This window comes from Pocillopora damicornis, chromosome 4 (assembly GCF_964200805.1).
Source record: "Pocillopora damicornis chromosome 4, jaPocDami1.2, whole genome shotgun sequence".
NCBI lineage: Eukaryota > Metazoa > Cnidaria > Anthozoa > Scleractinia > Pocilloporidae > Pocillopora > Pocillopora damicornis.
This window is the reverse complement of record NC_142673.1, coordinates 20854073-20882065: the sequence shown is the minus strand read 5'-3', so window position 1 is coordinate 20882065 and position 27993 is coordinate 20854073. Positions and strand designations below refer to the sequence as shown.

Below are 27993 nucleotides of genomic sequence, written 5' to 3'. Positions count from 1 at the left end.
CCTCGATAACTCATTCCCCTCCCCTCTTCCTGGCAAGAAATCACGAAACCGAGGAACCAAGTAAAAAATTTCTTATTCTTCAACTTGGATAAAGTAGTGAGGTCACAAATTGTGAAATTTCTCAAGATAAAATATTTATTATTAGAATTTTTGTTTGGTACTTGTTAGTGATTTTCATTTGACAAAAATAACTGACCCAAAAATAAACGCTCACTAACACAATGCATCAACACTGAAGATAGGCACAATCGAAGTCAAGAAAATATAACTTACGTGGATCAATATCAGTATCTGGGCAACTGCCCACTTACCCCCCCCCCCCCCCAACTCAACAACAGTCAATTGATAACAAGTTAGGGTTAATGTTGGGTTAGGGGAGGGGTAGGTGGGTAGTTACCCAGATACTGATATTGATCCACTTAGGTTAATTCGAGACATTTCAATAAATCCTTAAAACAGCAGGACATACCAACATCACAAAACCAATCAAATAAAACTTGATAATACCCAAAGCTCTTAACTTACTTACAATTTTCACTGAAGCGTTTGGTACGTCTTATTTTCTTCAAAAATAGAACTATTCCTTATTTGCAACGCAAATAAAAGTAAATATATATATTTTTCTCAAAGAGACCAATTATCCCCTCCAGAGAAAGTTGATACTTCCAATTTAAGGCAACAAGGAGGTCCATGTAAAGACATCGATCGCTTCAAAAGAAAACCAATTTTTTGTAAAGTGGACCCAAAATCCCTCTACAGTAAAATATAAGTCACATAAAATCCCGGCCAATTGCATTAAGAAAACGAAATTGTCAATACCATGTGGGTTACACCAACTCCTTCTTCTTTAAATTCCTTATGAAAATCATTAATCTACCCTAGCTATCCCCAAAATACTTAGCCAAACACTTCCCCCTCCAAATAAATTGTCAAATTTTGTCCCTCGGAAATATTCTTTCTACTTTCTATTATTTAAAATTAAGGGACCAATACCTCCCTTGGCCACCCATATAATTTTACTATTCTCTTTGTCTCTATTCAAATGACGGTATTAACTACTGAATAAATCATCCACACCTCAGTGTATTACTATTCTACGCGACAGAAATAAAGAAAAAAAACAACATTAGTTGTTTATAATTTGTCTCGTTGAATTACACAAGAACAGAAAAATTCTTTGAAAAACTGCCAGCGATTAAAAAGCCTGTAGTTGACTATTGGTCAGATGAAGACAGGCATGAAAGCAGAAAATGAAAAAGAGTGAAAGTTGAAGGGGATTTGGTAAAGGAAAATGCTCCTCAATCTCCCACCTCTTTTTCTCACTTCACCTGTCTTTTCTTTTCTCTCCATTTAGTACGTGCCTTAAAAAGGCAGGGTACCAGACAATTGGAAAGATAAGCACACTAACACAGCCTTCCAAAAGAGAGCATGTTACAAAGAAGGCTTGACAAAATTGCGATGAAGAGGCTGATACAAATGGGTTAAAATTCTGTCGGATAAGCATCTTTTTTGCAATCAATATCTCCACTGCATGTTTGCTCTAGAAGTCTGTCAATAGTTCTTCTACTTTATACCCCCAGTTTCCTTGGAAAGATTACTGAAAGCATTTAGCATCAGGAACAAAATCTGTCAAGGAAAGAGGATGCAAACTTCGACAGTTTTGCTTTTAATTTAAGGCTGGTTACTTGTAAATATCCTAATTAATCTTAATTAATCTTAATTAGGATTTACTGAAGATTGATAAGTTCTGATAATCGATCAAAAGATCAATTTATGTTTTGCCAAGCACAACCTTGCACAGACCTCATCTTTCTCTTCAAGAAGTATGAGACTTAAAATAATTGTTGTGTGAGCCTCTCCTTTGTCGTTTTCTAATAAAGAAAAGAAACAGAAAAAATATGTGTTAAGTGTTCATATTTACTGTTGTGCAGCAAATTCACTTTAACAAAGGCTACTGTAGCAACAAAGGATAGACTGCAATAGTACAGGTTTTGTAATGCATCAATCAATTTGAAGCTGTAACATCCCTCCCACAAGCAACCCCCAGGGCATTTAAACTTTTGAAGATAGGTTTGTTGAAATTCCTGCCCACCATGGGCCAAAATTGCATTCAAATGCCCCAGTCAAGCACAATTTTTTATAAACAATTCTTTTTTGTGATCAACAAATGTTGTAAAATCAAAAGTCACGTATTCCACTGGTTCAAATTCCCCCCCCCCCCATCCCACCCATGCAAGGTTCAAGTTCCCCACTCCTAGGGCATGGAAAACAGTAAAATTCCTGTGGGTTGTCCAAGGGGAAAGGAAGAATGTTGAAGCTTCAAATTGATTGGTGCATAAGAAATGCATATTTTGCTTTAGGGCAGAGAGGCACATGTACACTGTACCCTCTAAGTGACTGCTTTAACTCAGGAACAATCAGCTCAATCAGAATCTTATTGTTTAGACAAAGAAAAATACACTTTACTCATCAAAATAGAATAAAGCTACTACTCATCATTTAACAATTATTTATACTCTGATCAAAAGATAGAGACCTCTGACTAGTGTTGCATCAAAAGTCACAAACACCTAGTAAATTTTATGGATTTTGAACCATGGTTGTAATGTGCATAAATTACACTTACTTCATTTCTGTTCTTGACTGTGTATATTCAAACCACATGACTGATGGGATTAGCGTTGAATCACGGATCATTAAGTATTCACTGATAGGCCTGTTAAAAATGAATTGTATAACAAACAGCAAACACTCTGAGACCATGTCTCTCTTGGTTATATTGTGGCCCACTAAAACTAAGCTAAATGTATAATTGTACTTATATACATGTACTATGCAGGTAATCAAATCAATTATAGAACTATTGGACTACAATTTCCCCTTATCATTTGAAATCTACTTTACATGTAAGTAGACAAATCTGTAAAGATCATTACATCCTTTCCATGGCCAGAATCTTAGTACAGTTGAATGCCGATAACTTGAACCCTCAGTAACTTGAATTCCCTGCTAACTTGAAGCAAGACTGATTTCCCTTAGATTTGCCTCATATAGTATATTTACTGTAATTTTAACCCCTATAACTCAAAACCTCAATAACTCAAAACCCTGGTAACTCGAAGTGATTTTCACTTTCCTTCATGAACTTTTCTTTGTTATTTTACCCTTGATAACTTGAAGTTGGTTTTCACTTTTACAGACTAACGAGCCATAATATTTTGCACTGGAAGACTATTTTTCATATCAAGCATGTGTCTGAATAGATTTTTCAACAAATGTTAAAATGAGATTGAGTGCCAAACATTCTGAAGAGCAGCTACTTTAGAGTATTTGTGGTTTTCATGGTTTTGTATTGATTTCTTACATTTTGTTTTGTTGTGTTATGCTCTTACATTGCTAGAAATCTTAAAATAAAACATGTATAAGGATAAAACCTCTTTAATCAAGTGTTTCTGGTCTTTTTGTTCAAAACCCCTATAACTCAAAACCTGTGATAACACAAAGTTGGCAGTTCAAGTTACCGAGTTCAACTGTATTCAACATTGCATGTGTTGTAGCTCCATCTTAATACCAGGAAACAAAATGTGTACAAGAATTTGTTCTATAGATCAGAAGTTCAAAGAGATTGTGAATCAACTTTTGCAATTACATGTAAAAGGCTACATGTACAAGTCATGTACTTAATAGTATATAATTGTCACTTACCAGGTTGTTACAGTTGGAAAGATTGGTGTGAGAACTGTCTGTGTGAAAAGAAACCAAGCAATGCCAAGTCCACATCCCAGCAGAAAGCCATAACCCACTTGCTGTGGGGTGTGATATCTGAGGTATATTCTGTAAAATAAAAAAAAAAACTGCAAACTTAAGTATCCATTAACATTTTATCACTTGAGTGTTACATTTATCCTAGAGACAGTCTGGCAGTGTAGGGAGCAGTGTAGGGAGCAGTGTAGGGAGCAAAAGTTCTACCACTGAGTCCTTGCTGAGACATTGTGTTGTGTCCTTAGGTGTCATGTCCTCAGGTTTCCAGGGTATGAGGTTGGCAGCAGACAAGCAAGATTTTAAATTGAATGCAATGAATTGTCATATTTGAACAAAAATACATTCATTTGATAATTATTGTTTTGGTAAGTATTTCTATGAAATAGCAGATAATGTTCTTTTGAACAGCCAAGAATATGGCTTTTCACAAGAGCCCTCCGGAGGGAAGAAGGGGTAACCTGCAGTGACAAGCATCTCATCTAAGGAGAGTAGCAAGACCCCCAATTACTTAACCCTTTGACCCCTAATAAAGATCCAGCATTTAATTTCTCCCTACAATATCTCCCCAAAATTCTACATTAAGGTCACAAGAATGAAGGAAATGATCACCAACTGAAGAAGCTCTTGATTTTGAAACAAATTCTCCTGGTCAGAACCTTACATGTTGGAAATTTATAGAGGACAGTATGGAGAATATGCACTCTGATGTTAGGGTGTAAAGAGTTAAAGCTGAAGACACTGAGATAAGTGGGGTACACTGTATGAGTAGTTTTAATGTTTTATCAAAAATTAATACTCTTCATCATTGTTAAGAAAAAATTACCGTCAGAGATTTCTGACAGTAATAGCAACCTCTTTGAAGTGACCAACATACTGTCACCAACCTACTAAATCCAACAGCAACAGCAGCCAATACAACACCAACTGCTAGTACATGCCGCCATAAGTTGTCTATTAAATCATCCCATACTGTGGTTGCTTGAGAAAAATGTAGAAGCCTGAAAATAGACAAATGAATTTTTACTTGTTTGTCAATAAAATGAGGTATTACTGGCAAGGCTTTGATAAAGATATTCCTTGAGATAGGGATTAATATTTACCTGATAGAAACTTGTGTTTTCTCTATTTTTTGCAACTCTCTCTCTCTTATGGATAGTTTTCTTAAGGTCAGACCTGCACTAGTTTTCTTGCAGTTACATGTAGCTGCTGTTTCCTTGTAGGACTAGCACCATTTATGTGCATTTGGATAGCAGTGTCTAGTTTCCCACTGCACATTTCATTTTGGAGCATATTATCTGTTTATTGTGAAGGGCTAATGCTTCGGAGGGCTAACGCTCGAAATGTCAGCTTTTTTACCCTTTATGTCAGCTTTTTTACCCTTTATGGTGGCTAATTTACGTTTTCAACTCAGTTGTTAACACTAAATTACCTGCTATACTCTCCCACTGACGCAGCACCACAGTTTCTTTAGAAACTTACCCCTTTATCTATTTTCATTAGACCCTGAGTATTTGCTTACCTTACATATATAAACAGGACAGAATACACAGCAAAGAAAGCCATAAACTGAGCATGATCTGATGGCATTGCACTTCCAGAATGTGCAAACACATGACCCCCACATAGTCTAGGATATGCCAAAGAGTGTTTCACCACCATGTTAACAAGTTCATTCATTAAAATTCCTCCAAAGAATGTCATCTGCAACAGAAGAACCCTCTCTGTCAATGTAAAGAAAGACTGTAAGTAAATACATACACATAATAATACAGGGAAAATAGACTGATATAATTTACTTAAAATGAGTCATAACTATTTGCAAACACACACATTTGGTGCATGCAAAAAAAATTAAAACCAGACATTCTTTGAAGCTTCTTACAATATCTGGTGTGCATAGAATTTTAATCCTTGTTGAAAACCAAGATATTTTAAAGTCCAAAGTAACTCACATCTTTCAATAATCAACCACTGGGTCTCACCTGATATTAGTTTTCTTATCATATCATTACAGTGGTACATATAGCTCTCAACCATCTGCCTTTGATATTACCGATGCAAGCTTTGTACAGGATGCTTGGCTCATTTCAAATTTTAGTTATTTATATTACTTGGCTAACCTGTGAGATGGATCAGTGTAGCTTATCTAACAAAACCTTCAAAGTTGAAACATCATGATTTGCAAGGATTTACATCTTCAACAAGGATATCAATGCAAAGTAGCCCTTTCAAAACTTGACTTAAAAAATAGTAAATGTCTCTCCTCTCCCTTTATGTCTTCACATAAGATTAACAGGAAATCATATATAGTACTGATGTGTGTCACACAGATGAGTGACATTGTCAAGAAATGTTACCCTATGACAGACAAGAATTTGTTGATAGGGGATATAAATTATTACTGCAAGGCACACCAGTAAGATACATGTACCTTCTAGACTAAAAAATCGGTATTGAACCGGTTAATACTCATGAGCTGTAATTCTAGGAGTAAAACACTGTAAATGGTGACGTAAAATTACATCTCCTATCAAAGACGACCTCTCTTCCGGATTTCAATCACAGTCCATACATTGAAAATAAACCAACCTACCGTGTGAACTTCACGTCGGAAAATTATTAAAGTAATAAAACCAACCACGATAAATATAGGAAGCAGACTACACCATGCCAAGATCTTCCCCGTAATATCTCCTGTAACGTATAAGGAAAAATGACATGAGCTGGTTTTACCTTGTGGGCTTATATAACCGTACCACATCTGAGGTAAAAACTTAACATGCTTGCAGCAAATCCAATAGCGGGTTGATGGTGCTAAAAAAAGACGACAGAGGTCCAAAAAATTATGTTATTACCTTCTGGATATTCCACGTGAGTGAGAGATATTGTTTTCCATTTAACATTGTCTCCGGCCAAATCAAAAAGGTAGGAATCTTTACCACTTTGGCAAGACTGTCTTAACGTGTCTTCCGCCATATTGAATTTCCCATGGTGCTTAGCAGCATTTACTTCCATGATGCTTTGGAAGGCGGGAATTATCAAGATGGCGTCTGAATCCATGGAGATATGGTAATGCCAAGGTTTGAAAACTGTCTAATCCCTCTTCGTAAACTTGATATTTTGATGAACAACGGGTCTTGAAAAGTTTTAGTTCATGGATGCAATCAGTCTTAATGACGAAGTTTGCTTAACTAAGAGTCCGAGAAAGTCGAGTGCGTCAAGTACAAGAAGCTGCCCTGTAAGCGAGAGATGCAGACAAGAACTGGAAGATTATGATATCGAGTTTGATGTCAGGCCTCCGAGTGGTACAAACCATCAGGTAACTTATTTTTATGATTGGAAATGAAATACAGCCGTTGCTACTTAATCGAGTAAGCTGCTCTACGCACCAGTTCGCTTGCAAGATGCAAACGAAAGTTTTTAAAGTAAAGAAGTAGAAATAATTTTTTAGATAGGTCTAATTTGTTGACACTAAAAATCATGATTTAACTTTACCTACAAACTGTAAATCTCAAATTGTGATTCCCGAAAATAAGTGTTTAAACGACTTAAAAGGAAACGGTTATGTTGCATCGGTAGGCAAAGTAAACAGTAAGTTACTTATTTCCTAGTAGTTTATTGGAGGATTTAAGCTCAATTGAGTGAAGCACTAATAGAGATGTTTTGAAAACCTGACGTTTCGATGGTTAGACTAATGGCAAAGTACAATAAATCGCCCAGTAAATCGAAACTTCATTTGTTAAACTTGCTTTTATGGTATAGTTACCATTAGTTTCTTGACCTAGTATTTCAGAAAATGACTCTGCCATCACTAGCCTTGGTACTGTACCCCACCATACCTAGGAATTTAACAATCTTTAACAACACGTTTTTTTCATCTAATTGATCAGTTGAACCTTGTGTAGGTTACTCAAAAAAAAAAAGAAAAGTTTTAATATTGATACACTAATTTTCACTCTCAAATACCTCTGTAAACATTTTAATTGTAATGTTTATTACTATCAAAGGCCAAACTATTGAGAGAATATAACATTATTTTATAAGTTGGGAAAGGTCTCATAATACTGAAATTCAAAACTTAAATTACTGATTCTAAATAGAATAAGGAATTGGTAAGATTCCTCATGGGGACTCAGAATTTTTTCTTTGTCCCATGCTCATGACAAGACAAGAAAACATCTTTTTTTACCCCTTTTTAACAAGCTCAGAACATATCATCTTTCCCATTCCAAAAAAAAGTCTGAATGCCTCTAAGTGGTAGAGCACCAGAGTGCTGATTCAAAGGTTTGAGGCTCAATTCCTTATGGGGACTCAGAATTTTATCTTTGTCCCAGGGTAGAGACAAGAAGAATAAACATCTTTCTCTAAGTTCACATTAAGTCCTCAAGCTTAAAGCTTTGGATAAGTTCCATTTACAGCTATACATTGATTCTGTCAACTGAACAAGGGGGGAATTGGTTTCTATTAGATACCACTAAACTGTAGAAAAATCCACCAACAAAACCACAAGAAAAAATTCAATCAAAACCAAAAACTGCATGCAATATTGTCAAAAGCGATAAATTTTCACATCACAGTGTGAAAACCCTAATTGATCGATTACAGAGGTGAACAAGTGGAGCAAAAAGAGATTTTGAGGCTATGCAAAGTCTGTAGATGTGAAAAATTGCCGCTCAGATTGAAAAGGAACTGGAACCCAAACAAGAAAAACTGGAAACCACATTGGAAACCAAATCTGAAAACCCATTGGTATTTTTGAGGAAAACTGAAAACCAAACGCTTATTTGAAACAGAAAATCTGTGAACTGCAATGAGCACCAAAACTGCAAAACCTAAGTTTTTTGGCACAAAAATGAAAAAACAGGTCTAAAAAAATTGCCACAACTGCAAAACAGAAATCCCAAGGCCCTACTCCTGTACATATTTTGATGTAAACCTTATTTTATATTTCACCTTACTTGAAGATTACAAAAAGGATAGATGATTTTGAAAATTGGAAAAATGCATATTTAGTACATGTACATGCAGTCTACTGTGTGGGGACATTATGCAGTAGGTGCCATTATTCCTAATAACTAACCTTCTGTGGTATATGACCTGTTCATCATGATGGTAAGAAATCTCTTTGGATTTTCTTTATTTGAAAGTGTAACTATTGTTGTTTCTAAATGTTTTAAACTTTTCAGCAACCAGGAAAGCACTTGAGCATAGACACGAGATTTTCAGAACTTAGCCTCGGTAAGAGTACATCTTTTACAATGTTTTGTTGAAAGTTGTTTATTTAGGGCTCGTTAATAATGAACCCATGTAAATTCATGAGCATTTTTAAATTCACTTTCATCTGTCAGTCTTAATTTGGGTTATTGTGATTTAGTTAACTGTTAATTTACCCTTAATTCTTGAATTGAACTCTTAACGTCTTCATGTACAAAGTTCTACAATTCTTGTCAGGGATTATATAGACTGACACTTCGAACTGGTTGTTCCGGCAGCACTTTGTTACAGAACATTTTTGTAAACTACCTGTACATGTATTTCCATTCTTCAATTGCCTCATGCAAGAAATGTCACCTCCTCAAAAAAGAAAATTCCTTGCATAAATGAACATGCTTCTCACATGTTATGGCAGTTGTTTAAGTTATATTTGGTGGTTCTGAAAGTTAATACCACTCTGTATAATTTGACAGAAAATTCCTCATTAGTTGCTGAAAGTGAAAGAGATCAATCCAGGTTACCAAAAAGTTTATCAACCTCTCGAAACAGAATCAGACACAGCAGAGTGCAGATCCCAAAAGGAAATTTTTACATCACTTCTCCTTTTAAACAAGGGCCAGAGAAAGATGTGAAAGGACCAGTTTTGGTAAGGTTTTGGTCAGAGGTTGATTTTACATGTAACTGGTGACGTAAGTCTCTAGTAAAGCTAGATCTAAATGGCTATGTTCTTATCTCATTATCAGCATTAACATACATTAGGGCTCAGTAACTTTAAATTCAAAATACCACTGATCAGTAGCACAGTACATATGAACAATAGCGTAACATGCAAGAAAAATACAAAATATTTATAAAGGAATCAAAAACCTCTTGAAACTCTTTATTTAGAGAATATATTACAGTTCTTTCACTTATTGCTTTATTTTGGGACATTTCGGTTAATTTCCAGCAATTTCTCTATTACCCATAATGCATTGCGACCCACCCATTTTTATTTGCATGATCTCTTTCAAGTGTACCCGGCTTGTTACACAACAAAAAGCTTCTAGAAGCTTCTAGGGTGGTTACAAAGCTGTTGTTTTTCCTTCTATTGCACGTAGCCGAGTGAAATGGCGGTCGAAGTGGTCGAGAGTTTTCGAAGTGACGCGCGGCTGTTTTCACGAAACACGAAATGTTTCAAAACGTTTAAGATTTAGAAAAACGCTTCTTGCTCCCTCAATTTGTTATATTTTCTCGTGAAAATGAGCAGTTAGCTTCGTTATGAGATGAGAATGACACCGCAGGAAATTAACATGTTTGGTCCAACGCCGGCGGTACTGCGGATGGCTTACATTTGGCATTGCATCCTTTATTTACGGAAAGACGCGGTATGTTTCATAGTGTTTGGGAATCAAACATTTGCTTCATTCTCAAGATTGAAATACGCAAAGTCGCCAAAACTTTCAGGACTGGCTCTTTAGGAGATGAGAATTCCATTGTAACAAGCTTTTTACTATCACGGCATTCTATGCCGCCGAGGGGAATACCTTTCTCCTGATTTCATGGACTGAAACATGGAGCGTGATGCTTGTACACTTGAACAAAAAGTGCTATTTTTCTCTAAGGTTAGTCTGTCTTTCAAATTGGTACATATACATCTGAAATCTCTGATTTATTGTGATATTTTAGGTGATTTTTTCCGTTGATATCTTCTGCGAGAAACACAAGAAATTTTAAGATAATGATAATTTTGTGTATGGGAATGTTACGCGTGACGCCCTAAATTATGCATATTTTTGGAAAAATTAAATTTGTAAAAAAATGAGAATTCAATAAAAATCCATGATATTACGCAAAGTTGTAGAGTATTATGTCTTTTTTATTTGTGCCAAGTCTCGGCATTGTAGCTGGAAAAGTACGAGAGATATTTTTGTTTATGTTTGCTTCTCTGTGTTTGTGCACGTGAACTGTGCTACTGATCACTATGTTTGAAAGCCTCTAACAGCTTCCATTTTAACTATTGTTGGTTTTGCAACCTAAGAGATGCATGCTTTACATAGTGTTCGTTAAATCTAGTTGACATTTCAGAATAAAAAACTTAATACTCACCCACTTCCCTCTCCCTAAGAAGCTCTTAGTGTGATATCCCTGGAATGGAGTTAATAAGCACCTTGTGGGTTGTTTATGTGGTATTGGGGCACATCAAAACTCATGTTCTTCTATTGTGTGCAGGTCATTGATCCTAGTCTTGAATTGAAGCAGCGGACCACTGCTGGAGTTGAAAAGATTAGGAAGCAGCTGGAAAGGACAAAACGCACTAGAAATATGATTCTTTCTCCTGCACAGTTACAAAGAGGTCACCTTAAGGCGCTTGGGCGGCCTATGACAGCCTCTGGTCCTCTCGTGAAAAATTGTCAAGGAATTGTGGCTGGTAAGTCTGTGCTTTGTTCAAGTGACCCTCTTAGCTTACTAATACAGTGTAGATGGAATTAAGTAGATCTTACATACTGCATAAATGTCAGGGTTTGTCTCTATATACTGTGCAATTACGATTCTGCCCAAATGCAATCGCTAGTACCCGCTCTTCAGTGCCATCACAAGTGCATGAGCATATGTGCACTCAAACGGAGACTGCAAATAGAAAAAATTGAGTGTACAATTTTTGTTTTAGTCCGAGTGGTGAGAACATGAGCAAGACGAGCGTAAAAGAGCAAATTTGTGTGAACCCTCGCTAGCTCGTTTCGCTCTAAGTCTCTCGCGCTAGGTTTAATCGTGGGCCTCCTATGCGGGCGAAATATTATCTGTTTTATCTTATTTCGTCTTCAGGTGCACGACGGTATCATAGTTTTGCAAGAAGGCAGACCAGCCCTTCACTAGAGCGTGTCAAGTCCTCTAGAGTGTTCTCAACTTCGGACACAGCCTTACCTGCCGCTGCACGGCTTAGAAGTCCTAGTCAGTTATGGCGCCCAGAAAGTTCCATTCATAACACTTCCTGTGCATCGTCTGTCAACGAGAGTAACCGCCACAGTGATAGTAGTTTTTCTGAAGATGGACTTAGTGATGACAGCATTGATGTGGAAAATCAAGCTGAACAAGTGACGGGATTTAACCAGGATGAGAATGAAACTGAGGAAAAGCTGCTTTCCCCTATAAATAAGATCGAAACTCTTGCTAGTGGTTGTAAACCTTATTTTGATGACACAAAAAAAGAACACTCAGACGACGACAGCGATGAAGGCGAAGGTCGATGGGCACGACAGAATCTTCTTCCTGCTGATTCCACCTATGAAGTTGATCGAGAGCGAAGTAATAACTCTGACTGTTTCCGAAAGGCAAGCGATGAGAAAACTATTACTTCTCAAGGGAAGCAAGGACAGTTAAAAACCTATGGTGACAGGGAAACCAAGGGAACTTCATATTGTGAGCTTCAGAATGAATTCTCTGCTGACTCTTCAATGATCAAGTCGCGCCAGAAGAACACAGATAGGTTTCCTCCAGAATTTCAACCTCCAGAATTTCAACCAGGAGCTGAGGAGTCTTCTAGGAGTCTAAATTCTAATAAAATCATTGATGTTCATATAAGGGTAGTCTCCAGAAATGGACGTACACGCGTGGGAACGCTTGACCGGTCTAACAACGATATTACTGGTGATGAATACCTGAATAGCGATAGCGATGCCTTAGATTCGAACAGGATACCTTCGGCGGATATTTTTAAAGTACTTGACTCTCTGAATCTAAGCACTTCTGCAATGAAGCCTCGGACTCCTAGAGAAGAGAGACCAAAGGCAAAAAGGGTGCGGTCTGCTGGTTATACGAGACAGACGGCTGCTGCTCTCAGTGATAAAACGCCTTTGGTAAAAGGCAGCAAAGAGCCAAGACCACCCTCAGGTAAACGAATGGGAAATAGAAAAAAGAAAGATAAAATTTTATGTGAGGTAGAAAATTCGAACACTGTTACTTCCATGACAACTGGAAGAGCTAATGACTTGACAAAGCATGCAAGGGAGAAGTTACCGGGTTATTTCACTGAGCAGTACAGAAAAATATTGGACGAGCAGAATGGAGATAGGACTAGTGTTTGTGCCTTGAAGAAGGAATGTTCATCGTCCAGCATCGTGGCTGTGGCAGCGAAAGAAATGACGAGTAAAGGAAGCGATAGTGATAATGTAAGCGATATTGCATCAGCTATTAAACTGGGAAAAGAACATGTAGAAATGTCAAGTGGCAAGTCTTCCATAGAAAAGACTCTATCTTTTTGCGAGAAGCCGGATAAAGGCTCGAACGGTGAAAAGTCTCCTCGAAGTTCCCAAACAAGTGTGTTTGTGACTATGGACGATAAAAGTGAATATAGAGGTGTTAACACTTTGGAAGATAGCAGTTCTGGCGTGGAAACGATGTCGTGTGTGACAGGTTCATCTGTTTATGGTGATACTATCGATAAAAGTAATTATAGCACTGAATTGGGATGGAGTTCAAGTAATGAGAACTTATATCCTGTGACTGATGGACAACCGTATGACGAAGTTGATGAGTGTACTGATAGTATCATTGATGACGATGATGATGGCGTTGATGCTGGTTTTGTTGAAGACTTTGGCAATGATTCCACTGAATTGGAAGTGGTTGCTAAAACGATGACTTTGTCCGAGTCAAGGTTCGTATATTTGGCAAAGCATTTTGTGCCCACTGAAATACAAAATAGAAGCTCTCGTAAAAGAAGGCTGTTCGAATAAAAGTGTCGTGAAACAAAAGCAAATTACAACTACTCCTGCAAATCAAGCGTCTCATTCTAAGGATACTTTTCACAATTCTCCTCACATGTCTACGTAGTACTTTTTTATGGGGAGAATTTAGATGCTGGACACTCTTAGGAGTGAGAACTACACTACACTGTATCTTATGTTAGTCATCAAGTATATCGCATACTCCATGTACCACTTTCTTCATATTGCTTTGCTTTTAAAATAGTGACCGAACCTTTTCTTTTTCAAACATTTTGTGTCAGATATGATGCGAAGAAGAAGCCCATTGCACCGATTCCACCCCTTTGCTTCAGTATTAACGCTAAAGCCCCAGAGGGGCAGTTGTATTACTTCGCCTATGGACCAGAAATGAATCCCAACAGGTGAGCAGAGAAGTTTGTGCAGTTCACTGAGACTAAAAAACAACCATATCAGTGGAATCCTAATTTTTTCCTGAATGGCTTAGCTACCATAAATTTATGATAGCTTATTGGTAGTAGATCCTGAGTACTTATTGAAAACTCATACGTTACACTGCTTTCAAATGCAATTGGGATTTGTTCGTTCCTGCCCAAGTGACTGTAATAAAAATAAAAAATAGAATCGAATAGTGATGAGCCGATGTTCTTGTTTTAAAGACTCCTTCATGAACGTGGTGCTTTTCTTATTGATTTTTTAGTTCAAGACTTTGGGTACAGTTACGGCTGGCATTGCTTCACCTCACCCCCCCCCCCCAACCCTCCCCACCCACTTTCCTTATCGCATCTTTTGTTTAATGCTCCCTTTTGCTGAATTTACCCGTAAGAAACTCTCAACGAGAGCTGCATGGAGTCATAGAAATATTTAATGAGTATTATAGTGCTTTTTGGCAAAGTAAATACCACTTCCTTAAGAACGAAAGACCGTTTTCTACAGAAAAGTAGTGTACTTGCTTAGTTTTTTTTTCTTTCATAGGATGGCCATTTACTTACGTCGAGAGCCTAAGACGCGATTGTGGGGTATTTTGTTTGGATTCCAGATTCGATTTAACAAGAGGGGTAAGTTTTGAGACCGTAAAAACAAAGGATTAAATCGCCGAGGAAGACTCAAACCCATCATTTCAATTGTTATTTGTAGGTACATCTGACGAGGCTGGCGGATTCCCTAATATGGAATTCTCTCCAGGACACTCGGTTGAAGGATGTGTGTACGCGATAACAGACACAGAGCTGAAGATGCTGGATAACTGCATGGGTTATCCTAAGGTCAGTCAAAGAGCCAGAGAAATTCCTGTTAAGTATTTTATTTTTACTGATCAAGTGTGACTCTCATGAATCGTAAGACTCCCGCTTTTACAATTTTTATGTCAATTTATTGTACATGAACGTGAAATATATAGTTTTTCACCCACATAAACCAATACAAGGGCTTTTTTTTAATCCAACGGTACATAGCCTTGGTGCTCTAGTTCGTAGTTACCCTTTCAGTTTCCTTTATTCATTTATTATTATTATTATTATTATTATTATCACTATTATTATTATTATTATTATTATCACTATTATTATTATTATTATTATTATTGTTGTTGTTGTTATCATCATCATCATCATCATTATTTGTAGCATTACACTCGAGTGGTTGTACCGGTTTGGATGCTGAACTGTGCCAGTCCTTCTGAACACGGTGTAGCTCAGTACTGTATACCAGCGGTTTCGTATATTGCTCAAGATGAGTGGATCGTTAATGGTAAGCTGTGGAATATTTTCATTTTCTACGTTGCGTAAATTGTAACGGTAATGCCCCTCTCCCTTAGTCATTTTATGTGCCGTGTTAAATCATTTTTCCGAAGGTTCCTAACTTTTTGTTTTTCAAATAGTTTTTTAGATAATTTTTAATGTGGGTATCGTTTGTTGCCTTTTGAATCGTTTACTACACGTCATTTGGGAATAAGTCAAAGCGCTATCTTTCCTTGTTGGTGTACCTTTTCGCTCTTTGCAGTCTACCAGAAGCATACTGCAAGACCAAGCTGCTCTCGAATTTCTTTTTTTTTTTTATTTGATCGTTGAAGACTCATATTTTTCTAGATAATTTGGTTTTATCAACTGAGTTAATAATGCAAATTGGTCATCGTAGAGAGTTTCTAAGCTGGCGTTTCGAGCGTTAGCCATCATTCGCTGTTCATTAACCCTTCATGACGAAGGGCTGACGTTGGAAATGTCAACTTAGAAACTATTTGTATTTACGGGGGCCAATTCACATCATCTAATCAGATCATAAACCAAATTATCTTGTTATACTCCCCCACCTACGTAGCACCACAGTTTCTCCAAAAACTTACCTCTTTATTCATATTTTTCTGGTCAGAAAACGGATCCTACGAGAATGAAAGATGGGAATTAATGGAGGTCTACGAAAGCGAAAGATACCGATGCACGCACTACTCAAAACTACTAACGTAAAGAGTACTTTACTTTTTTCGACAGTTGCATACTTGCCATCTACATGTAAAGATTGATTATTTTGCAAAGAAGTCTTTTTATTTTGTTACATTGTAGATTCATCACAAAAGTTGGAGTGTCGCTACAGCGTGAGCCAATGTTTGAAAGCCTCAGACATACTAACACCTAACTACGTCAAATTCTTGACCAACCAAGCAACCACCTAGCACAAGATGTGGGCCTAGAATGGAGTATTGAATGTCTGACCTCTTTAAACTTTAGTACGATCTTCTATAAGCAGTCAGGCGTATTCTGATCCATACTCGTATTTCTCTCTAGTACAATACCTCCAAACATTACGCACGTGCATAACTGCCGTCACAACAAAGGTGGGGTGGGGGGGGGGTTCACTTCATCATTTTGTCTTTGTTTTAGAGACTCCCTGAAACTTCCAAATTCTCTTTTAAAGAGCTACGTAACGTTAATGCTATTCTGAGTTCTTGCGATATGCAAAATGACCAAAAAATTGCCATTAAGTCCTCGTCAGTCAATTCATAGCTAGCAGATATCAGTTAATTTTTTCATGAATTAAGAAAGGGTGTAATCTTAACGAAAATACTTTTTACTTGCAGTTGATTAACAATCACGGCTCTAGAATTTCAAATTGTTATCTAGTTGAGAATATGTAAATTTGTAGGAAAGGAGTGTCAATTATTGTTTTTACTTGTTTTTGACCTTCTAGAGAAATGTTTTGGTTAATCTCTGTCTGTATCAACTACGGACTCTACCCAGTTAGATCCAAAGTTAGTGAAAATATTCTTGATGTCAGGTTTCGCATGATAACAGGGGTCCCAATCTCAGCAACCAGACAGGTGTTTTCTTGTGGAGGTTGATAGGCTTACGCCCTGCAACAGCTCAGGCAGTGAGTCAAGTCCCTTGGGTGGAGTGTGGTTGAGTTAAAAGAAGGCGGGGGACACTTGCCCATCCATTGACTATGTTTTCCAAAAAAGTATGTGAAAAAAGGGTTGAAAAGCACCAAAGAAGAAAGGCTCCAGTTGTCTCTACTGTCTTCTCAACTCTAGGTTTCTCCCCTGTGTCTTCTAATCAATCAAGTTCTACTACGGCTAACTTCTAGTGATACCTCCTGGCTGACTACACTGAGTACACGCATTTGAATACTTGTTAGGGAGGTATGAGTGCGCATACGAGCCGACTGGCCTGGGAACAGAACCTCTCATTAGAAAACTGTCCTAAAATACGTCCATGACAATCAAACAAATGAATAGCAAGATACTTAATGCTTCTGAGTAAACTTCCAATCTTCAAATGATAGAGGGTCAAAAGGTACAGGAACTTTATTGAAGGTCCAAAGCATGGACAGTAGGCAAATCTAAACATGGCCACTATGAGAAGTGTGTGTTTAAGAATTAAGCCTTATTGTGGCTAAGGACAACTCAAAACTTTGTCCGCGGACTTGCAGGGCCTTGAGTCGCAAGGACTGCATAGGGATTTCAAATCAAATGAACGTAAAGAAACATTATTGATAATTAAAAACCTCGATACGCGAACAGAACAATCAAAGTAAGGAAACTCCATGTCAAGGCTAAACTCTAAACAACCTGGAACTTCAAGGAATCGAAACACATCTTAACATCAGAAAATGGACCGATGAGCAAGGTGGTCAGTAAACTGTAGTGATTTTTTATTTCCTTTATTATGCATTCATAAGTCGAGGTTGAAAACTCGGCCCAATAAATAATTTGTTAAAATTAATAACTTACACCGCAGTGAGTTGCATGCGTCAAAAAAAATAAACCTTTGCATTAAATAAGTACAGTTTTCAAAGTAGACTTTGAGAAAGTAATAATTATATTTCAACAAGAATAAATGATTTGTTTTAAATAGATCACTAGGATTGAACTTGACCGCTATCAGTCCATGGTGTCATTTAAGACAACTTCCTATTGGCTTCAAACTTGTGCTGAGATAAAGTCTTTGTCTGCCAGTATCATAGCCAGCCCTCTCATGTAACTTTTGAGCTGGGCTATTTCGTGACTGAGGTCCTGGTAACGAGTCTGGCTACCAATCGTTCCCTTACTAGCGAACTGAGGGGGGAATGGTGACGTACCATTGAGGTAGAGCTCCTATCAGAGTAACAGAAAACGTTTAGCTGCAGTTATAAGCGGCACTTATTAAAACGGCTGACAATTGGAGAATTCATAACAAAGGTGATCGACAAAGTGTCGGGCTAGCGCTCTCCTAATTGGTTCAAGATCTTCGACAATTACGAAGAAATATTTGGAACGAGCTGCATTTTGTACATTAGAATCCTCTTTTGATGGAATTATCAATTGAAAAAAACGAAACAAAACAGCTCTACTTACCGTCAATTGCATGCTGATGACAAGCCCCCCCATGAGGTTGATACCGTCGTTTACACACAAATTAAATTTCTGGTCTGAATTTGAGCTTGGAATTTGACCAAAAAGAAGATAGTATATTTCTAAGTGTTCCAAGTCGAATGAAAGTCTCTGAAGTACCTGTTAAGAAGGAAGAGAACATTATGTTGTGGGTGAGCGATTAGAACTTGCCTAAACATTTCCCAAGTAACTTTGTGACATTGACAAAACATCATTGGGAGAACTGCATCACTAGTAGTCAAGCTGTTTCCCTTGTTCATGTTGAAGGAATTGTAAAGAACCGATAAAAAACAGTGCCTATTTTAATAGTCTCTTGGGCGAATAAGGAGAATAAAAGAAGATTTGAGAGCCAACTTTCCCATTACATAAACAGCACACGTTTATGATTTTTCTTACGAGGCGTTTCACCTACTTAATCTTGGCATTTCACCCAACTTGACTGCACCAAGAAATGGTAAAAAGCCGCGCTCTAGGATGATCGAGACTCTTATGAGAGGCACAATATAGGGCTGAGGTACTATTTGGAGGGGATATTTGAGAAATTTGGAAGCACAGTTGTTAGCTAAATAGAGAATCCCTCAAGCTTCGCTGAAAGAGAAGAGATGCAAGGAAAATGATTCTGTAACTACCGTAACTCCCATAGAAGAGATGATGGAGTGTGCCATTGAGCTGTTGAAATTGATACTGCCCTGAGGAAAATGAGAGAGAAAAAAAGGAAATTAATTTACGAAGAAAAGGCCATCTAGAATTAAAGATGAATTTGTGTCAATCTGTGTGTTTAAACAAAAGAAAAAAAAAGAAATAGTCATAAGAAAATATTCCTTCCTCTGCAATAAAATTTGAAAACGAAACAAAATAGATTTAATCATATATTTAAAATTAAAACAGAGTTTGATGCTTGGCTGTTAATCACTTTTACGTCCTTTGTGATAAGCTGCCACAAATTGCGACAATTGCATGTTATAAAATTTTTGAGATTTGCATTAAATCTCACACTGTCTTCATAACTTACAAACTTTTCCTGAGTTGTGTTGAGGTGTTTTGTGACGTTCGTGCACCAGTCGTCTAAGACTTTATGGGACGCACGGATTCCAATTTGCACTGCCCCTACCACTGCAGGGCCGGACAGGGACCTGCTGGCTCGTGGAGTGGAAGATTTAACGCACGATAACATAAATATCGTGGTTAAAACCAAGAGAACTGATAGTTTGTAACCAAGTTGACCTGCAATTAATTAATCAGTCAATTTATTAGTTGAACCCTCGACTTGTCATCGAATCAGTCGATCAGCCAGGTTTTTGGTTACTCAATTAGCCGGTCAATCTGTCAGTCATTCAGTCGGTCATTAAGTCAGCCATTTAGTCAGTCAATCAGTCATTCGGTTTGTCTTTCAGTCACTTAGTCAGCCAGTTAGTCAGTCAGAAAGTAAGTCAGACAGTAAGTCAGACAGTAAGTAAGCCAGTTAGTCGGCAAGTTATTCAGTCAGTCAGTTATTAAGTTCATCAGCGAATCAATCAGTCAAACAGTCAGTGAATCGTTCAATCAGTCAGTCAGTCAGTCAGTCAGTCAGTCAGTCAATAAGTTAATCAGGCGATGAACCAATTAGTCGGTCAGTTAATAAAACAGTCAGCCAGTCAGTTTATCTGTCTTTCAGTCGGTCAGTCAGTCAGTCAGCCAGTCAGTAAGTGAGTCCATCAGACAGTCAGTCATTCAATCGATTACTCAACTTATTTATTTAATCAATCAGTAAGTCCATCAGTCAGCAAAAACCCTTTCCAAAGTACGGTAAATGTCAAGCCATAAAGAGTTGACAAATAAAGGTCGTCACAAGCAAAACCAATTTCGTACTTAAATTGTCCCATCATCTGCCTCATAGTTAAACGAAAGGACAAATACCCAACGCATAACTGTAGAAACACGTAGTGAGTGGTCCGTCTCTTATAATAAAAGTGTGATGGTAATTAAGGTTATTTTCACAGGATAACGCGTAAAATAAAGATCAAAGGCAAGTCACTATGAGAACCCTTAAAATTTCTCACTACTTGGGTAGCTGTAATAGTTTTATGTTGCATACCTGGCATACTTCAATAAAGTAAGTCTGGATTTCTCCGTTCGTCAAGTATTCAAATATGGTAGAAAATTTCAGAGATATCGATCGCAGTAGTGAGGTTACGCTTTTAATCCGATGGGCCTCTTTTATATGACTTTTTGTTTAATCAAAGGTTAAATCATCTCCTCAGATTTAGGCGATGAATTAGAAAGAGCGAAGCGTTCAAACAAGAAGCAATATTCATTAATATCACACAATTCTTTTGTTGTCAACTCTTTCTCAGGGGGAGTTTGGTTTTAATATTTGCTAAGGAAAAAACCGGAAAGATTTCTGTTCCTTGTTTATTAATAGTAAACCTAGCCTTCACTAAATGGGAATTGAGACATCAGTTCATTTAGTTCAGTTCAATTAGTTCTGGAAATTTTATATTTCTCAGTTTCAAAAAGGTTGAAAAGCGTATCCTCAGGGTTTATTTATTCTATGTTTTGACCACTACTTTATTTAAATTAAAGCAAACAAGCTCTCCTCCATCACGTATTTACTTGATCGTACACATCTGTATGTAAAAATGACTCTCACACTCGGAGGGTAGAAAGACCCAAACGGAAACGAAGTAAATCCTATTTTTTGCGGTAAACTTCCTTTTCCGAGAGAGCAAGCTACGTGAAAACATCCGCACTTGATGGCGACATCATCGACCGTGCACGGAATCAGCGAAACAATTTTCGTCTGTCTCCTCATTCTTCCCGTCCCATCTCTGAAAGGAAATTACGTCACTGTTTTAACGCTCTAGAAATTCTGCTTAGTTGCTTTTATGAAATCGTCTTTGAATCCTCTACAAATACATCGTAATTAATCTTGTTGTCTTCTTGTTTGTTTATAAACTATTAGCTTTATGTTCTATATTATGAAGAAATTGTTTGACAATTTCTCCCTAATGAAAGACGATTTTTGACTTAACAATGAAGCAAACTTATAGTGATGATGTTCTACAATTCTGTGTCTCTATTGAGGATTATTAGAGAGTGAAATTAGCCTCTACGCCTTTTTTTAGAATGAAATGAAAAGGTTTTTCTCAAATTTATCTCGAAATCTTTAGCTAAATTAAAAACTTAAGAGGAAAAAGAAAAACTTTGTCAAATGTAGTGGTCATCGATGGGACAAACGTTAACAGCTGCTGTCTTGAGTCGAGAAGGGAATGTCTTAATACTAAAGATAGAAACATTGCTGGGTCATATCTTTGATTACAATAGTAGTGAGCTGATAATCAGCTCACGTAAGCGAATATATAATGACGCAGAGTAATGGCCATTTTCATCGAGAAAAAATAAAGGAAAAGAACACTTCTGAAACATTCATTTTGGGACTAGCGGAACAATTCATCCCGCCGCTGGAGGATTTCGTTTCGTGGAAATCAATCCAGTTTTGCTCCAACTAAGTCTGTACTGATGCAAATCAATCCATATATTGAGCATGTAGAATTAAAGAAAGAAAATTACATTTTACACTTGAAGTTGAGCAATCTCTTACGTCACGGAGAGGAAATATATCGCAATGTTTTCCATGACTAAGTTGTGAGTAAAAATAATCCCCTGGAAATTAAATCGATCTTAGATGTTTTTCCACGGACAAATCATTGGGAAAATTTTAATCCTTTGAAATTCATGCAATTGTTGATACGTCAAAACAATTGCTTTCGTTACTCCTTGGATTTCTAACTTTTTGTGAAAAGTGTGGAGCTTAACAATGTTTGACAAATTCGCGGAAGGACACCATAGCGTTTGAAATGCCTCTATTGATAAAAAGTGACTATAGATTATTTCTTAGAACTTATTTGTCCTTAAAAAAAACTCTACTGATCTAGGAAAGCCACAATACTTGGAGAGAAAATGTTTCGTTCTGAATTAGTAGGTTTTGTCTTGTTCGTATCGGCTGGGCTAACAAAATCAACAGCGAAAATCGTTAAATGCCTTCCGTTTTCCGTTTGTTTTATCAGATTCTCACAACGAGCGAGATAACACAGAGCACTTATCCTTAACAAATTTCAACAAAGCCGGGAAACGCTCGAACTCATTTAAAAAGCGGACGTAGTGTCGTCGACACTAGTTAAGTTATCTGATGGTAACATGATATGTAGGTATCATCGGAAAAAAGCACACACGGACTGTTAGAAAAATGAGAATTTGAAATAACTGGGTAGAGTAGATAGGAACAAAGTGAGCAATTTTGGCCACGTCACGTTCAAAACTAGTTCACGAGATGTTGGAAAAGAAGTAAGGAAGTCACTGACGAAATGAAAATCGCACGCGTGATCATGTTTTAAACGCACTCTGGCCAGCAAGTGGAATCAGGAATTTTGAATATCGCTCGAAATGTAATGTGAATGAAATAAGATTTCTTTAAAACTAGGGGTGGAATTATTTCTATGGAATGACGTCCATAGCTAAGACGGAATTTCCTTGTAAATCTGTAGTGTCACGGCGGTTTCATAGTTAATGTTCTTCTGGCAATGCAAGAACTTTTCGCTGAAAACTGACCATATCGTGAAAACGCGGATGCGAAGTGAAATCCTCATTAACCGCAATATAACGAACAACAAGCGTTTAAAAAAGTGTGTCAGAATTTCTTGAAATTGGCGTATAAGCTATCTCGATAACTCTTTTGCCTCTGTTACATTGCGGATGAAACGGAAGTAATCTTTGTTGTCACTTTGCCACTACATTTCTTAGAATCTAAATTAAGTATATGACAACTATAGTGAACTGCAAAAAATTAATTAGAGCCTTCTACAAGCGCGAAATGATTCATGAAAGGCTAGGCCATGGCTTGTTTCAAATCCAAAACATTGCTTAAACTAAAGTTCATAAAACCTATGGTCTAATATCAAATTCCACTTTCGTTTTCTTATTAGTAGGGAGTGTCAAATTACATAGCGATGTTCGTATCATATTTCTTGCTGATTTTACTTATTGGATGGGAAGTTACCGGGTTTTTTAACGTTCACTCATAAAACGAAATCATTATCACACGGAACCTTGATGGAATATTTGAGAAAAATTTAGATTATCATCAATCAGAAAAAATAATGGTAGGAAGCGTTTAATTTGAATAGGGAAAATGCATAAATTATCGTTGTCGAGTCGACATCAACAATCTTGAAGCGTAATTCCAATAGATGTTGGTTTCGAAAACATCTTATTAATAAGAATGGCAAAATAAGGGGCAATATGAAATTAAATTATGTTTCATGATTGTTATTTTGATCGTTGAAAACCTAGAAAATAAGGAAGAAAGGATCAGTTAATTCGTAATAAAAAAAGGAAGTGAAGTGAAAATTCAAATGATATATATATTTAGACGAGTCCCGCATATTCGCAGATTTATTTTTTGCCTGTTACAGGGATTATGGTAAAATCATTGTTATTCGTTTCCCCTTGGCATAATCACGCCACTATTTAACTAGCGTGGTCAGGGAGTTTTTCACAGTCGTTCAGTTGAACACATTCATTACAGCATCAGTTGGAAGAACAAGAATTTCTAGTTTTAACATGAAGTCGTCAAAGTTAGGTAAGTAGATAAATGAGTGAGTTTTAGGTTTAGAATGATCTGGTTTTTAAACACTTTAAAAGAGCTTTTTCACCGCTATTACTACTACTAAGGCACTTTTTACAAACACAAAAATTAAAGGCTATTAAAATTTCATTTAAATTCATTTTGTGTTTGGGTGAGAACAAAAAAATGAAATGAAAACATAAGTTTCTGAAACTAAAAAGTTTCACAGCAATATTTGAGCAATTACTTTTTTAGTTCACAAATTTTAGCTTACACCTCAAAAGGCAGCTGAAACGTCGTTATCTTTGAAAATATATATATTTTTTTGTTCGTATTCCTTTGTCATGACTTTCGATCTTTCTTTATTCCGGAAGGTTTCTCTGGACTTTTCTTGGGTCTTTTGGGCGCCATGTTCATTGGTAATTCAATGGCGGCCCCAGCAAGCGGGAGACAAGCGCGTATTGATTGGATGAAAGGTTGGATATTTGGCCAGTCCCGAAGTCTCCAGAATATGACGGTGACATTGCAGGAAGAATTTGTAAGTGACCGTGTGAGAGGTTAATTTTTTGTTGTTTGAATTTTAATTACTTTTATCGATCTTGATTCGGAATATATAGCAACATATGATGATCCGGGAGACATAAATTCGATAAAGGTCAGTTATCATCTAAAAAAAAGAGAAAAAGGAAGATCCGGGAGACATAAATTCGATAAAGGTCGGTTATCATCTAAAAAAAAGAGAAAAAGGAACTAGGAAAAAGCTAGCCAAAATGTACCCAAAGTATAACTTTTTGCGCGGACTTAGCTATCAGTTGAGGCAGACCGGATCAAGTCAAGAAGCAACTTCGGATCATATCATAACTGCAAACGTGGCTAATTGATGAGACCGTGTATATTTGCTAATGAAGTAATTCTGCCCTTGATGGAGCTGAAGTAATATTTCATAAAAGGAAGTAACTGCGGTGTAAAAGCTCCTTCGACACCGAAGAGCGCAGCGCTTAACAACCAGACGGGCTAAGTTATAATTGAATGAGCCTTTTTCAACTCTTTGACCATCAATTTCAGAGGTGGATATTCTGTTACAGGATAAAAATATCTTTTGACTGATTTCGCCCAAAACTTCTCTCCAAGAATTTCTCGTGTGTCAAATGCAGGGTATAGTGGCTAGATTGCGCATGACACAAGGAGCAACAAGCAAACGACGATTTTAAACTTCGATTTTGCTCACACACACTATAAACCTGAAGTGAAAAAAGGAAGAGAGAAACAGGAATAACAAAAATGGAAAATATGCGAATCCCAGAATAAGTTCATAGCTTCACTTTTGACGAACAAACGGCTGACAGCAGATAGAGGAAAGTTCAGTGACTTGCGCTTGTCGTGGATTTCACTTTTAAACCCTCTCATTTCATGTCATCTACTTGATAGTAAATCGTAGTACTCATTCCTCGTATCTAATTTACCTTGCACAGGCGTCGGTCCGTACGGGTAGCAAAGACAACGATGAGTATTACCTCAGAATTCCATGCTTACCACGACCTTCATTTGATCAGGATGGTGTTTCCGTGAGTCATCGATTAAATCATTAATTGATCCTTAAATATAAATCATATCCGTTTGCGGTATCATGGTAAAAGTAACAGATCACAAAGTGAAACCTCACTTACCTTGAAAGTTTAAGAAGTTGCTAGTGTTAAGATATTGGCCAAGTTACCAAATATCATGTTTGTTTACCTTGAGATGTCACGGTTCTAGGAATGCTAAGAGAGTACGAATTCAAAATAAGTTAGATTTTAAACGGTGAGCTTTGCGTTTTCCCATTCATTTAGCCTAAAATGTTTTGGTCTTTCACACATCTTAGCAGTCCTGGGTCTCTTACATGCTAAAAATTCCACCTGTCCTACTCGTCACCAGCAACTTTTGCATTTCAATCTACCAAAGCCTCTGCGTACGTAAAAAATGCAAATTTCTTTACTCAAGTTTGAAATTGAAACAAACAGAGGGCCAGACACAAAAGATTTCTCGGAATCGCCGGAACTCTGAAGGAAAACGCGTCTTAGAGTTAGTCAAGTGAGTGATTCAAAACGCTCAATATCTTCATCATCTTTCAATTACAGGAAACAGCTCTCTTGGAAACAGATGTAAAACAGTTGTATATCTTCAAAACTTTTCTTTCCATTATGAAAAATCAAGAAGCCCAGATCCAAAACAGTCCTTTTAAGGGAAGACTGCAAGATGTAGAGAACGGAGTCAACTTCCTCATCTTACAAATGAATCAACTGGTGAGTGGGGAAAAATAATTAAAAACGATATGAAAGAACATGTTTCTTATAGTTGCGTAAAGAAAAAAATCTGAACTTCCATTTTTTTCGTTCAACGTTACGTCACACTGATTGCGCGTTTGAATTAACGAGAGTCTGCGATAGACAGTGACATTGGCATTTGATTTGACAGTGACACACGATCAGTGCAGTTGAGATCAAGAGATAGCCGATGAATATTACATTGATACACGAGCTCGAACTACACGGAAAACGGCCATAGCTCGAAATAACGAAATTACGGTAAAATTTGGGATAAAATTCAATGACAGAAAATTGACGTAGGTGTAGGGAGGGCGTCAGCCTCAAAATGACGGCAAGTAGCGAGGTATCGGGGCCCCGAGATAAAAAACACTCCCTTGAATATTTTATTAAAGGAATAGTATACAATATATGTATGCTTTGGACGAAAGTGGATAGTTTCGCTTCCTCAAGAGTCTCAATATTTCCTATTAATATTCGAGGGAAACATTTAGCCTCAAGACAAAAGAAAAACTAACTTTACCCTAAAGGAACACAATCTTTAATTGTTTTGATTTACATTTCGAGAACGGGGAGATTCTAAAGACAAAAAACAAAGGAGCGTCTTTCAACACAATGCTTCTTGAGAGAGAGTCTAGCCAAACAGACAAAGATAAACTAACTTTCCCCAAAGGAACAGACTATTTTAAAAGTGTTTGTAATAAGTCCTGAGAATTGAGATATATTTAAACCAGCAAACAAAAGAGCATTTTGTAATGCAAAAACAAATTTTTTAATTCAGTTAGAACTTAGGAAACTACGACTCCACAACAAAATGTGTTAAACGAAGGGTTTTTTTCCTTTTCTTTATTTAGCAACGGCAACTTGGGAGTAAAGTGACTGGCCCAGGAAGCTCTCCCCAGCCCACCTGCGCGCCACCCTCAACACAGAAGGAACAGGACAAATGGAAACTCGCAATAATCAAAGAATTCAGCTTATGGCTCATCCCAATTTTGGGTGAATTTCATCAGGCAAACACCTTCGCTTGATTCATCTGATCCAAGAGTTAGCTTGTTCGTACATTGTATCAATGAACCATATAATGTAGAGCTCAGTGCTCGTTGCTTTAGATCCATCTCGTGTTTGTATTAAATAGGATTACCTTGTCATCATTGGACTATATCTAGTTGCACCTTGCTAGGAAGCCTTTTTATCTTCCATTTATTATTAAATATTAGTACAGTAAAAAACCATCACTCTTGTGTGGACTAAAATAAATTTAGAGAGTACTTTTTCAACTTGACTTAAGAGTCATTAGAGAGCAAATTTTATTAAATTTCATTCAATTCTACATTTTTTGAGCTCTAACGATTGTACTTCGTATTTCTAGTTTTGATAATTTGAATAAATTTGAATTTTTGTAACACTTATGACTGTATCGTGGTTGATTGGTCGAAAACTGAGTATTTAATTAAATTGATACTAAAGTTAGATCTACACCTTCCCAAGATGAGACGACAGGTAAAAGAGCAAATTGAACTGACCTCTTTACATCCTTTAATTCGGGAG

General features: G+C 37.0%; 4 protein-coding genes across 6 annotated transcripts; 2 read left to right on the top strand and 2 right to left on the bottom strand.

Moving 5' to 3' along the window:
• Positions 1 to 117: 117 nt before the first annotated feature.
• On the bottom strand, positions 118 to 6822 carry LOC113686872 (dolichyldiphosphatase 1). Its single transcript, XM_027204550.2, has 7 exons — positions 6618 to 6822; positions 6356 to 6456; positions 5282 to 5463; positions 4647 to 4760; positions 3706 to 3834; positions 2627 to 2716; positions 118 to 1871 (listed from the first exon to the last, which is right to left on the bottom strand). The coding sequence occupies exons 1-7, from the start codon at positions 6820 to 6822 to the stop codon at positions 1817 to 1819; spliced, it is 876 nt and encodes a 291-aa protein (XP_027060351.1). The 3' UTR covers positions 118 to 1816.
• On the top strand, positions 6793 to 16843 carry LOC113686871 (uncharacterized). The gene is made up of 10 exons (XM_027204548.2): positions 6793 to 7081; positions 8949 to 9000; positions 9450 to 9622; positions 11188 to 11386; positions 11782 to 13612; positions 13964 to 14083; positions 14655 to 14737; positions 14817 to 14944; positions 15305 to 15428; positions 16238 to 16843. Exons 1-10 carry the CDS (start codon positions 6917 to 6919, stop codon positions 16345 to 16347), a joined length of 2985 nt encoding a protein of 994 aa, XP_027060349.2. The 5' UTR covers positions 6793 to 6916; the 3' UTR covers positions 16348 to 16843.
• A 1235-nt stretch (positions 16844 to 18078) lies between these two features.
• On the bottom strand, positions 18079 to 26140 carry LOC113686873 (uncharacterized). 3 transcript variants are annotated; one of them, XM_089204917.1, is made up of 6 exons: positions 26022 to 26140; positions 25810 to 25902; positions 19553 to 19764; positions 19170 to 19229; positions 18505 to 18660; positions 18079 to 18264 (listed from the first exon to the last, which is right to left on the bottom strand). In XM_089204917.1, exons 3-6 carry the CDS (start codon positions 19712 to 19714, stop codon positions 18091 to 18093), a joined length of 552 nt encoding a protein of 183 aa, XP_089061043.1. In that variant the 5' UTR covers positions 19715 to 19764; positions 25810 to 25902; positions 26022 to 26140; the 3' UTR covers positions 18079 to 18090. The 3 variants fall into 3 exon arrangements, with proteins under 3 accessions (XP_089061043.1, XP_089061044.1, XP_027060352.2); XM_089204918.1 differs by lacking the exons at positions 25810 to 25902; positions 26022 to 26140 and adding an exon at positions 25606 to 25727; XM_027204551.2 differs by lacking the exons at positions 25810 to 25902; positions 26022 to 26140 and adding an exon at positions 20615 to 20727.
• Positions 24025 to 27850, top strand: LOC113686881 (uncharacterized). Its single transcript, XM_027204561.2, has 5 exons — positions 24025 to 24157; positions 24517 to 24680; positions 25615 to 25707; positions 26260 to 26424; positions 27300 to 27850. The coding sequence occupies exons 1-5, from the start codon at positions 24139 to 24141 to the stop codon at positions 27471 to 27473; spliced, it is 615 nt and encodes a 204-aa protein (XP_027060362.2). The 5' UTR covers positions 24025 to 24138; the 3' UTR covers positions 27474 to 27850.
• Positions 27851 to 27993: the final 143 nt, after the last annotated feature.

Coding starts and splice junctions, on each gene's coding strand:
- LOC113686871 (XM_027204548.2), top strand. CDS start 6,917: ATGGATGCAATCAGTCTTAATGACGAAGTTTGCTTAACTAAGAGTCCG. Junction 9,001..9,449: donor ATTTTCAGAACTTAGCCTCG/GTAAGAGTACAT, acceptor ATAATTTGACAG/AAAATTCCTCATTAGTTGCT. Junction 13,613..13,963: donor ATGACTTTGTCCGAGTCAAG/GTTCGTATATTT, acceptor ATTTTGTGTCAG/ATATGATGCGAAGAAGAAGC.
- LOC113686873 (XM_027204551.2), bottom strand. Junction 18,661..19,169: donor TCTCTTCTATGGGAGTTACG/GTAGTTACAGAA, acceptor CCTTCTTAACAG/GTACTTCAGAGACTTTCATT. Junction 18,265..18,504: donor TCATCAGCATGCAATTGACG/GTAAGTAGAGCT, acceptor TTACTCTGATAG/GAGCTCTACCTCAATGGTAC.
- LOC113686872 (XM_027204550.2), bottom strand. CDS start 6,822: ATGGATTCAGACGCCATCTTGATAATTCCCGCCTTCCAAAGCATCATG. Junction 6,457..6,617: donor TCACGTGGAATATCCAGAAG/GTAATAACATAA, acceptor TATACGTTACAG/GAGATATTACGGGGAAGATC. Junction 4,761..5,281: donor GTCCTGTTTATATATGTAAG/GTAAGCAAATAC, acceptor GTCTATTTTCAG/GCTTCTACATTTTTCTCAAG.
- LOC113686881 (XM_027204561.2), top strand. Junction 24,681..25,614: donor TGACATTGCAGGAAGAATTT/GTAAGTGACCGT, acceptor TACCTTGCACAG/GCGTCGGTCCGTACGGGTAG. Junction 26,425..27,299: donor TCTTACAAATGAATCAACTG/GTGAGTGGGGAA, acceptor TTCTTTATTTAG/CAACGGCAACTTGGGAGTAA.